This window comes from Carica papaya, chromosome 6 (assembly GCF_054855325.1).
Source record: "Carica papaya isolate Zhongbai chromosome 6, ASM5485532v1, whole genome shotgun sequence".
In the NCBI taxonomy this organism is placed as follows: Eukaryota; Viridiplantae; Streptophyta; class Magnoliopsida; order Brassicales; family Caricaceae; genus Carica; species Carica papaya.
In genome coordinates this window covers 25,705,728-25,718,264 of record NC_142314.1, presented here as the reverse complement: position 1 = coordinate 25,718,264, position 12,537 = coordinate 25,705,728, and the positions used below count along the sequence as shown (strand labels likewise).

Genomic DNA, 12,537 nt, shown 5'->3' with positions numbered 1-12,537 from the left:
AAAAACAACAATAACTTAATTCCAAATGATATTTTACGAAAATTTTTGTAAACATTAAACACAAATAAGGTAGAGATTATATATTGCTCTAGTACCAAATTTAAGTCATTTAAACGTTTAATATATTTAAATAATAAATAAATGAAGATTAGCATAAGCAAAAGATCGATAAATATCTCCCGCCATTGCTTAGTTCAAACAGTTGGCTCGCTTTTCCTCTATGTGTTGAGTTCTTCTAAACACTCAAGAACCTCACATGATGGAGTAATATATTGAAATGAGATTTTGTGCTTAGGGACCCAACAAACACCACTTCTATTTATAGACGTTTTTTCATCAAAAATATTACTAATGCATAATTAATGGGCAATTGAATTTTATAACATTTTTCTCATTAAAATCGTAATGAAAATACTTAATTATATAACTTTTTCTCATTAAAAAATGTAACAAAAATACTTAGTTCTATAATGTTTTCTTGATTGAAAAATATGTAATGAAAATATTTTATGAAAGATTTATGAATTTGAGTTATTACACGGACCATTAAAGAAAAAATAACTCAGAAAACAAAATCATAAAACTTGATGAATTAGGGCCAAACATAAGCTTAAGATCAACATGACATTTAAAACATATAAGCCCCAATCTGTTCCATAGTGTTTCATCGCAATGAGAATGTTCCTTTTATGGAAATTGGGAGCATGAAACCAAAGAGATCAAATTTTTTGCTACACTCAAAATGTTTCCAAACAAAATTGGAATGTTGAAGTTACCGTTGGGGACCAATTTCAATCTTTCTTCCTTACCTCTCTCGGATCTGATTTGGATGATGGTTCAGTAATGATGGTATGGTTTTCTCATAGTTTTTTTCTGTTTGTTTGCACTTCTAAACACATAGCATCGTTTTTTGCTGATTGAGTTATGGCTCTCAAAATCATGATTTTTTTAATTTTTTCAAACTACCGATTCAGTGGTTTTGGGATGATTTGATAATTTTTTCCTTTTATACTCTTAATATTTTTATTATTTACAAAATTACCTTCTATTTTCACTCTTATATTTATGAAATTATGTATTTTTTTATTTTTTGTCAATACAATTTATTTATTTTATTGTATATATATATATTTAATTATATATTTTTTTTATATATAAACATGTATTTATATATCCAATTAAATTCATGTACTTATTTTTTTAACTATATATATATATGTATATAATATATTTAATTATATCAATTTTATTGTATATATATTTATATACTTAATTATATATATTTTATTATATATATACATAAATTTAATTATTTATATATGTATTTATATATTTAATTATAGATAAATACATGTATATAATATTTTAATTATAAATATAACATGTATGTAATATTTTAATTATATATATGTATATAATATATTCAATTATATATATATATATCTCTTTAATTATATTTATATTATATATATGTATATATTTAATTATGTATATATTTATATATCTTTATATTTAACACTATATTTTTTTAATATTTTCTCTTTTTATTTTTCATTTATTACTCTATACAATAAAATATGGACAAAATAGACAATTTACTCAAATATACAACCATATCATACTGTCAATGCAAACAAAAACAGTTGACACTACTATATATTAATAGACCATCATCCAAACATAATTAAATTTGAACATTAATAAATTTTGCACATATCATACCATATCCAACATTAAAAAATCATCATGCAAATTATCTGATCAAGCTTTAGAAAGGAAATCCTCAGCCCCAAAAACCATTCCCGTTGTGCCTTATGCTTCTCCTTTTTATAAATATAACCTTCTTATTGTGGGATTTAAAGCGAACAAAATACCTTTTTACGGCGAGATTTAAGGTGAACACAAAATAACATCGAATCTTTTCATACTGAAGAATTTAAGGAACAGAATTCCTTTTTATGGCGAGATTTAAGGTGAACAAAAAATAACATCGAATCTTTTCATACTGAAGAATTTAAGGCAACTCTCTCCTTAATCTTTTCCTTTCTTATATTTTTAATAAGGATTCAAGGCAAATCTCTCATTAGTCTTTCTTTTTGCCTTCAAGGAAAATCTTTCCATAACTTCTCCTTTTATGCTTTTCCATTATGGGATTCAAGACGAATCTCTCATTAACATTCCTTTTTTCCTTCCCGTTATAATAGTTAATGCAAATCTCTTATTATCATTTCCTTTAATGTCTTTCTATTATGAGATTCAAGGCGAATCTTTTATTAAACTTTCCTTTAATGTCTTTCTTTGTGGAATTCAAAGCGAATCCGACCTTAATCTCTCCTTTGGTTCCTTCCCACATAGGGGAATTTAAGATGAATCATGTCTTAATATTTCCTTTCTTGCCTTCATATTACAGGAGTCAAAACAAATCTTTTCTTAATTTTTCTATAGGTGCCTTCCCATTATAGTATTTAAGACAAACCTTTCTTTTCTCTTAATTGCTATTTTTTTCCCTTCTTTTTGGGTAGGTTTCTTTTACAAGTTTTCAATCTATCTCTATTTTTCCTTTTCTCTTTCTTTTTTCTTAGGTAGGCTGTCTTTCCAAGTTTTAGACCTATATTCATTTTTATCTTCTTTGATTTTTCCTTTATCTTTTTCCTTTTTTTCATCATTTTCTATTTTGTTGAATATGTTATTCAAACTTAACAGTAGTTATTTTACTTTTACTGTCTTTAGACTCAGTCAAATTTTTTGTTTTTTACTTTCAGTAGAAGCATGTTTATAGTAGAGTTGAGTATCTTTTCTTCTTTGTTGAGTTCAATTAACATGTAATGCTTATAAAAAGGCAGTTTTGGTTATGAAAAATATCATAATGCAGAAATAGTGTAAGTTCACTTTCTACCTAACAAGTGTTTGACAAAATTCCTTTTTTAAATATACTCATACTTCTTAGCTGTAATATTATCTATTTTGCAGTGTTTGAGTTTTCCTTTTTTTCCAATAGTGCAATCAGAGCAGGTTGAGAGTTAACAGGCCTTGTTAGAAAAAGGGAATCACCATGGCTTCAAACAGAACTCACTGAGTATTGCACAACCAGCCATCCTCATTTTTAAATGAGAGAGTTAAGAGTTTTGGACCATCAAAATGAATACATTATTCAAGTCTCAAGACTTATATGACTTGGTAGAAAATAGGTTTCTTGATCCAAATGAGGAGAATTGGATGAAGGAGAATAGAAAGCACCCTAAAGTGTTGTTCTTCATCCAATAAAAAGCCCATGACATGATTTTCTCAAGAATTGTAACAGCTACAACCTCAAAGCAAGCATGGACAATTCTGCAAAATGAGTTTCAAGGCTCATTGATGGTAATAGCTGTGAAACTCTAAAATATTCAACATGCCTTTCAAACTTTAAACATGAAAGGCAGTAAACTAGTGCAAGATTTTTTATCAAGAGCAATTATAATAGTTAGTCAAATGAGATCATATGGAGATCAAATAACTTATCAAACTATTGTACAAAAATTTTAAGAAGTTTAACTACTAAGTTTGATCATATTGTAGCTGCAATTGAGGAATCTAAAAACTTGTCTAATTTTTATCTTGATGAATTGATGGATTCTTTGCAAGCCCATGAGGCAAGGCTAAACAGATCAGCTGAGAAACTTGAAGAGAAAACATTTCAAGTGAAGGGGGAGGCATCGAATTCAAGTGAATTTGACAAGACAGTAGCAGGGGGAAGAGGTGCAAAAAACTGTGACAGAGGAAGAAGCAAAGGTTTTAAGTAAAGGCACTCCATTAATGAACAAAGAGGCAGTAAGAGTGGAGTCCAATATTATCAGTGTAAGAAGTATGGACATGTTAAAGCAGATTGTTGGTATAAAAGGAAATAAGTAAATAATGCAGAGATAACTAACAAAGAAACTAAGTTGTTTATGACTTATTATGATATTAATAAAGTTGCAAGTGATGTATGATTTGTAGATAGTGGCTACTCTGACCATATGTCAAGCATGAAGGCAATATTTAAAGTGTTTAATGAGACACAAAAAATGATTGTCAAGCTTAGAGATAATAAAGATATTTAAGTTCAAGGGAAAGCAGTGGTAAAGTAAAACTTCTCCGTAATATTCAATATGTTCCTAGATTAGAACATAATTTATTGAGTGTTGGGCAATTGGTGGCTTATGGTTATTCAGTTCTATTTGATGATGGAGCTTGTGTTATTAAAGATAAAAAAAATAGGTCAAACGATGGTTAATGTCCAAATGACCAAAAACAAGATGTTTCCACTTGAAGTCTCAAATGTGGAAAATTTTACTTTGGTTGCTAATGCAAAAGACAACTCTAAATTATGGCACTTGAGGTATGGACATCTTAATTACAAGGGGCTACAATTGCTGGGTCAAAAAGGTATGGTTCTCAGCTTGCTGAAAATTGATTCTTTTGATTTATATGAGGGCTGCATTTATGGGAACAAAGTAGAAATTTGTTTCCTATTGGGAAAGCTTGGAGAATAACTACTTGTCTTAAGTTAATTCATGTTGACTTATGTGGTTCAATGAACACAAAATCTTTTGTTGGTAATCAATATTTTTTACTCTTCACATATGATTTCATTCGCATGAGCTGGGTGTATTTTATGAAATTCAAGTCAGAAACTTTTGAGAATTTCAGAAAATTCCAAGCTTTAGTGGAGAAGCAAAGTGGGCTATGCATTAATTAAAACTCTCCATTTGGACAGAGGTGGTGAGTTCTTATCAAATGAAGTCAATCAATGTAATGAAGAAAATGGAATTCTAGGGAACAAACAACACCATACACACAGGAACATAATGGGGTTGCTGAACACAAAAATCGCACAGTTGTTGAAATGGCAAGAAGTTTATTAAAAGACAAGGGACTTTCAAACCAGTATTGGGCTGAAGTAGTGGCTACTTCAATGCATTTGCTGAATATATCTCCCACAAAGGTTATGTTGAATCAAATGGTATATGAAGTTTGCAAAGGTACAAAACATTCGGTAAGCCACTTAAAAATTTTTGGGTGTATTGTTTATGCTTTGGTTAACTTCTCAAACTCGCTAAAATTTAGTTAAAAAATCATAAAAATTATTTTGATCGGCTATTGTCTTGAATCCAAAGCATACAAGTTATATAGACCTCTTAGTCGCAAAGTGATAATCAGTAGAAATGTCATATTTAATGAATAAATAAGCTGGAATTAGAGTAGAACCAATTCTAAAACTCATCTTGAAGCTTTATTAGATGAAACAATAGATCCTATATCAAAAAATTCAACAAATTCCTCTTCCTCCACTTTAAATACCAGCAGCCCAGCAAGTTCACCAAGCTCCACTTCAAAAGACAATAGCTTATCCTCCTCAAATGAGTCATCCGATGAGACACCTCCAAGGAAATTCAGATCTTTGAAAGAATTGTGCATGTGCTTTACTTATTGCAGATGCTACAACATATGTCGAAGAAGTAAAAATGAAGGAATGGAAAAATGTAATGAAGGAAGAACTGGTGGCAACACAGATAAATAAAACTTGAGAGATGACCGACTTGCCTGATGGAAAAAAGGTTGTTGGCTTGAAGTGGATATTCAAAACAAAGTATCATGCAGATGAAAGTGTACAAAAGCACAAGGCTAGACTTATAGCGAAAGGATTCTTATAGCCACAAGGTATCGATTTAGAAGAAATATTTTCTCCCGTTACTCGATTTGAAACAGTGAGAACACTCCTAGCCTTGGCTACTCAATTGAAATGGCCACTTCATCAACTTGATGTTAAGTCAGCCTTTTTGAACACTGAGCTTGAAGAGGAAGTGTATGTTGCTCAGCCTGAAGGGTTTATGATTAATACTGAAGAAGAAAAGGTATATAAGGCACTTTATGGGTTAAAGCAAGTGCCACACGCATATTACAACAAAATTAATTCCTATTTTCTGGAAAATGGTTTTAAAATGAGTGAAAATAAGTCTACACTCTACTTGAGAAAGAAAGGTAATAATGATTTTTTTTTGTTGAGTCTTTATGTTGATGACATAATTTATATGGGCTCATCTCACTCTATTATAGTTGAATTCAAGTCTAGTATGTTGAGTAGACTTAACATGAAAATTTTAGGTTTGTTGCATTATTTTCTTGGGCTTGAGGTGGAGTAAGGAAAAGATAGATTGTTTTTTTCACAAAAGAAATATGTGTCAGACCTACTCAAAAGGTTTGGCATGGTCAATTGCAAGATTGCTGCTATACCCATGAATGTAAATGAAAAATTACAACTTGAAGATGGTACCGAGAAAACAGATGCAAGAAGTTTCAGAAGCTTAGTTGGAGGTTTGATTTATTTGGCTCATACTCGGCAGATATTTCTTTTTCAGTTGGTGTTGCTTCAAGGTTTATGAGCGATCCTTCAAAACATCACTTTGGAGCTCTAAAAAGGATTTTACGCTATGTTGTTGGAACTTTGGATTATGGTATTTGGTATTCTCATTGGATGATAGGAAGAATACTTTGGGAAATGTTTTCAGCCTTGGATCAGGTGCAATAACATGGAGTTCAAATAAACAAGTCACAATAACATTATAGTCTTCTGAGGCAGAATATGTGACAGCCACTTCCTCAGTTTGTCAATGCATATGGCTTAGAAGAATTCTGGTTGATCTTCATGAAAAGCAAGAGAAGGCAATTGAAATTTTTTGTGACAACAAGTCCACAATTACATTAGCTAAAAATCCTGCATTTCATGGAAGAACGAAGAACATCAAATTTCGTATCCATTTATCCGTGAGCTGGTGGCAAAAGGAGAGAGATCATGTTGAAGTTTTGCAACACTAATGAGCAAGTAGCAGATATATTGACAAAAGCATTTCCACGTCAGAAGCATGTCTATTTCATATCACTACTTGGTGTATACAATTTCAAATCAAAGGGGAGCATTGAATATGTGATTCACAATTGACAATAGTTATTTTACTTTTACTGTGTTTAGACTTAGGCAAAGTTGATTTTTTATTTTCTACTCTCAGTTGAAGCATGTTTATAATAGTGCCAAGTATCTCTGTTTCTTTGTTGAGTTCAGTTGAGATGTAGTGCCTATAAAAAGACAGTTTTGGTTGTGAAAAATATCAGAATGCAGAAAACAGTCTTGAGTTCACTTTCTGCCCACTAAGTGTTTGACAAAATTCCTCTTTTTTTTTTTTTTTTTTTTTTTTATAATATTCTCTGTTTAGCAGTGTTTGAGTTTTCTTTTTTCTCTAATATATTCATAATTTTTCTTCTTTTTTTATCTGTTTATATTTACCTTTGATACATGTTGATTTTTCTTGCGAGTTAAATATCATATCTTGGTTAATATTTCTGATTCCTTCATCTTTCATGAATGCATAAGTTCGGTCTTTGTGAAGTTGAGGATTTCCTTGATGCTCTTGGCTTTTGCTCAAGTTTGGTCGTTCTTTATTAAATGCTCTCAATCTTTTAGTATCCTTGCTTCAGAATGTTATCTTGCTAGTCTTTGGTTCTAATTTGTCTTTCTTGCATGAGCATCAAGAATAAACTTCGAATGTTTGCTTTTTCCTTTTTCTTATTTCTTACAAATGAACTCTCTTGATACACCGGCTGATTTAATCAGTAGAACTTGCCCCGTAGTCATTTAGCTCGTTACTTCTTAACGCATGTTCTAGTCTTTAAAATAAGCTTTGAAATAAGCTTGTCTTTAAATTTCTCAATTCAAATTCATTCTCGATATATGGGTATTTTAAAGCTTTTGAGAGGGCATTGATGGTGGAGTTACTTCTTATTCATCATTATTTTATACCTTCAGGGACAATAATTAAGCAACTCTTTTTTTTTTTTTTTTTTTTTTTTTTAATTTTTTAATTTTTTTTACAAAAATAAAAAAATAAAAATTTTCAGAACTTGAAAGAAAAATCCAAATATCTTCTCCGGCTTTTTAGTTTTCGTTCATTTTCTCTTTTCAGATGAACTTAAGAAACAAAAGTTTTTTTTTTTTTAATTTTTATTTTTGTAAAAAAAAAAAAAAAAAAAAATTGTAAAAGAGATGACTTCTTTTTCATTATATAAAATTAACTTCATTAAGCTGAAGCATGACTACAAAATAACAAATGAAAAAATTATGTTTTAGTTTTGAGGAGCTAATTTAATTTGCATGTAAAATTAAAATTATAACCACTGCCGTTTATTTATGAACTTATTTATTACATGGCGTCTCTCTCCAGCTTTTTGTGTCGTGGACTAACCTGGAAGCTGTGAAACGACAACGTTTAAAGACACCAAAAACAGGTTGGACTTGAGTCAGTGCCAAATTTGGGTTGGGTTAACCTTCAATTATGTTGTATTTCATTTTAAATGAAATGAATTAGGTTTTAAAGATGCTGAATAATAATAATAATTTTAAGTGGAAAACATAAAAATTAGTTAGGGTATTACGTAGTCAAGAACCATGAATTTACTAATAATATAGAAGATAAATAAATTTAAAGTAAATTTACTCTTGTTTTTCATTTGTTTCTCTTTTTGTTTGTAATATTTCATGGTTTGTTCTTCTTTCTTTAATTATACCTACATGCTAACTCAAAAATTCAAATGATATTATTAGTGTGAATAATTTTGTGTTATTTATTAAAAGCAATAAATCGCTTTGTTATTCAACAATAATAAAAAAAGAACAAAAAGAAAATTAGGATAGTTATATATTGGCCATGAACATGTTGGTAGTACAATCCCATGGACTTCAAGTTTAAGATTAAAATAGAGAGATGGCTAACTTGTGAAGTAAATGTTGAATGAATTGCAATTGGGTAGTTTAATTTATCAATCTATGGTATTGAATCGAAAAAAGATAATACTTTAATGTTGATTTTTAACAAATAAATTTCCTTTTTTCTTAATTTCATAAAGTGATCAAAATTTATTTACTCTATTTACTTTCCCAAGAAATTACAGTATGTGGTCACTTTCAAAAAAAATTTGGAAAATTTTCGTACAAGAATTTCATGTACTATTTTTTTTAATTTAAAATACTATTTTAATTTTCTCTTGAGATTTTCAAAACAGTGAATCCCTGAACTGCTTCGGGTTCAAGGGAAGTGAGAATTTTAATTTTCGCGAAAGATATTTCTTTAAAAATGCCTCCAAAAAAATACTGGTAGTTTTCACTTGGCATATGAAGAATTTCAACTTCAAATGACTTACCTTAAGCCATATCATCCAAATCCATAAACATATAAAACTGAATGTAGAAAAAAAAAATATATAAAATAAAAGTTAGTAAAAGTGGAAAAAACAGATATTTTATATAAATAAAGGATGGGCAGCCAGAGTAAATGTAAGATGAGGAAATGAATTTTTTTCTACTGGTTTAGTAGTCACAGCTCAAAACAACACAACCCACATCATCTCATCAAAATACCAACAAATTCACTCAGAACAAACAAGCAGCAGCAACAGCAGCAACTAGGCCAGCCACCAAAGAGACCGGTGCAAGCAAACTGGAGAGCCTAGACGATCCAGAAACCCCGGGGGCAGGTGCAGGGGCTAGTTCAGCTGCTCCAGCTGAAGGCGAAGCAGCTGGCGATAGTGGAGCTCCACCTGAAAATGCAACTTGGGTTTTTTCTTAGCATATAACAAGACAATGCCTAAGGTGAAGCTAATGCAGAGACATTTTCTTAGCATATAACAAGACAATGCCTGAGACAAATCTAATGCATATGCACGAGAAGGTTAAGAGGAGAAGGGGGATAGAACAATGGAACAAAAATTTAGAATATATAAAATTTTAACTTTTTTTGGCAGGTCATTTCGCTCTCTTTCCTCTCAAATCACTGGTCTATATATATTCTTCTAAATGAAATGAGAAAGGAGAATAAATTTTCAAGAAAAAATTAATCTTTATGCTCTTTAGAAGTATACTATTCTCCTTTTAACATAAAAAATTTTCTTTCCTTCCCCTTTCCATTACTCTCCTATATTCCAAATGTTATTCTATTCCAATCCAAACAAAAAACCAAACTCAAGAACGTTGAAGAAGCCGCATGGACAAATTGTAAAATAAATTGATAGATGCCTCACATACAAACTCCATATCTCCCTCTCTTTTACACATCATACCTAGAATTTGCAAAGTATTCCTGAACTGGCAGATTCTTGAAGTGTAAATTTCTCTTTTTAATTTTATTCTATATTTATTTCATAAAACTTTGAAATCAACCAAATTATATTACGCGTTAACAAATGGAATCACGGTTCTCTGATTTATTTCCCCTTTAATAATTCACATCATGGTAAGTTGGTGATATATACATGAACCCCACCACTAAAAATCTGACTATTTCTAGTAATAAATAACAACAATATGTCAAGTTAGCAAATACATTGTTTTTTTTTTAAAAAAAAAAGAAAATTAAATAAGAAAAGTGAAAAACAAGAAACTAAAATAGATCAGAGCAGATCATACCAGGCGCAGCAGCGGGAGCGTTGGTCACTGCAAATTCACAAATTAAAAGCTGGTCAATTTGCAATGATACAAAAATCTAAATCATGAGATCACAGAGATTAATCTTAAAAATCAATCAGTCGAAATCAAAGGAGCAAAACTCTACACATTCTTTTCTTAATAAATAATAAAAAATTCCATAATTTAAATAACAAAAAAAGAGGGAAATTAAAAAATATATTAGAGGAGAAAATCCAAGGGCGTGAAATGCTAGTAACCTCCACAATTCGAAACAGAAGGAGCAGAGAGCTTGCATGCGGCAGGTAGAGTGAGAGCCTTGGTCATATTCAAGGCCACACCAAAAGAAGCACTGTTCTTAAACCCTTCGCAGAGACACTCTGCGTCGGTCTTCAAAATAGTCTTCAAACCAGAGCAGCAGGAGCCCTGTGGCTTCGACACTGTACTGCCATTTTGAACGAAGGAAAGACAATCCACTAAGTTGAAAATGAGAGAAGTACAGTCGACGGATGGCGATGGGGCCGCCGTATGGCTGTGATGAGCGGCATCAATGGCCCAGATTGAGAGGAGAGAGAGAAACAACAAGGAAAGCAAAGAGGTTGAAGCCATTATTAGTTCAAATTTCTTCTTTTAGTTGCAGAGAGAGAGAGAGAGAAGAGGAATGGGGGTTAGGAGTGATGGGAGGGATGGAATTTATTAGGTTTTTGAGGAGAGGAAAGGAAAAGAAATGGTATGTGGTGTGGGGCCCACTAAACGGTGGACGTGCTACGTGGCATGATCTGCGGGATCTAAGTTTCGTCTCGTCCAAAATCTTCCAAAATGTAATTTAATTTCTTCGAGGAAAATTTATAGGCTTTTTAAAATTTCAACACTTTTAAAAATAAATCTTTATATTTTTAAAATTTTAAAATTAAGTTTGATACAAGATTTTAAATTACTATAAAAACTTACACTTTTTTAAAAAAATTATACAAAAAATTCTGTAAAAGCACATAAAATTCTAAAAATAAAAGAAAAATCTTGAGAAAAGAATTTGGTCAATTATAATTTAACTTTTTCTGAATTTAAAAAAATTAAAAAGTTTCTTAAATTTGGAATCTTTATTTTTCTAAGAAAGATTTTTAGTATAATGATTTTAATATTTTTTAAGAATTACGTTGTAATTATTTAAAATAATAAATTTAGATATAATTAATTAAAAACCAAAGACTTCTCCACTATTTATCTATTCAGCGATTCAGGATAAATGAGATTTAATTATAAACTCTTTTCTGAGTAAAACTTAACTATAAACTTATCATTATTGTGATGATATTAGTAATAAATTAAATTTAAAAACATGATATTATTAATTAATTAATTAACAAATCCACATCATTATATCCGAAATTTGGTGGTTCCGTTACTTGAATTTATGAAAATATCCGCCCAAAAACTCATGACTTCGTCTTCCATTCACATTCTCATCACCCACTAATTTCAATCCCTTCTGCGCGGAGTTTTTCTTTTTGGGTATATATTTTATTCCTCAAATATATATTTAATTTTTTAGACTTTCAATTTGTTTTCAAATTTGCAAGTTGATAACGATATATTAAATTTTATTTAAAAAGTAAGATAATATATTACTTCTTTTTATTTTTTACAATTTATTTGAAAGGGACTAACTAAAAATATAATATTAAATTAACCAAAATATAGCTTTTAAGTAAAATACTTTTTGTTTATATTATGATTTCCTACTTTGAATTTTTTTGTATAATTAAATACAAATTGTTGGGTTTAGATATTAAATTAATCTTAATATTATTTTTAAAAATTTAAATTGATGTATGTACTAGTTTTTAGTTTTTTTTTTTTTAAAAATGTGTTTATCCATTAAATATTATTAATATCATTAACAATAAATTACATAAATGACTATTTTAAATTGAATAAATTTTCATACTAAATATCACATTATATTTGATGGATAAAAAATAATTTAACTTTTTAATTGTTTTTAATAAAAATTTGAAAAATTTTAAAAAATAAAACAAAAATAGCAAAAAAAGAAGTTTAGGCCG

The 12,537-nt window shown here is 29.7% G+C and overlaps 1 protein-coding gene across 1 annotated transcript; it reads right to left on the bottom strand.

The window, feature by feature from the left end:
* Positions 1-9,295: 9,295 nt before the first annotated feature.
* On the bottom strand, positions 9,296-11,168 carry XYP1 (Bifunctional inhibitor/lipid-transfer protein/seed storage 2S albumin superfamily protein). The gene is made up of 3 exons (XM_022037081.2): positions 10,732-11,168; positions 10,475-10,501; positions 9,296-9,609 (listed from the first exon to the last, which is right to left on the bottom strand). Exons 1-3 carry the CDS (start codon positions 11,078-11,080, stop codon positions 9,443-9,445), a joined length of 543 nt encoding a protein of 180 aa, XP_021892773.1. The 5' UTR covers positions 11,081-11,168; the 3' UTR covers positions 9,296-9,442.
* Between the last annotated feature and the right edge of the window lie 1,369 nt (positions 11,169-12,537).

Bases quoted from the DNA above. Each gene is read 5' to 3' on its own strand.
- XYP1 (XM_022037081.2), bottom strand. From the start codon at position 11,080: ATGGCTTCAACCTCTTTGCTTTCCTTGTTGTTTCTCTCTCTCCTCTCA. The intron at 10,502-10,731 runs GTTACTAGCATT...GTGAATTTGCAG, and splicing joins TTCTGTTTCGAATTGTGGAG to TGACCAACGCTCCCGCTGCT. The intron at 9,610-10,474 runs GTATGATCTGCT...TTGCATTTTCAG, and splicing joins CGCTCCCGCTGCTGCGCCTG to GTGGAGCTCCACTATCGCCA.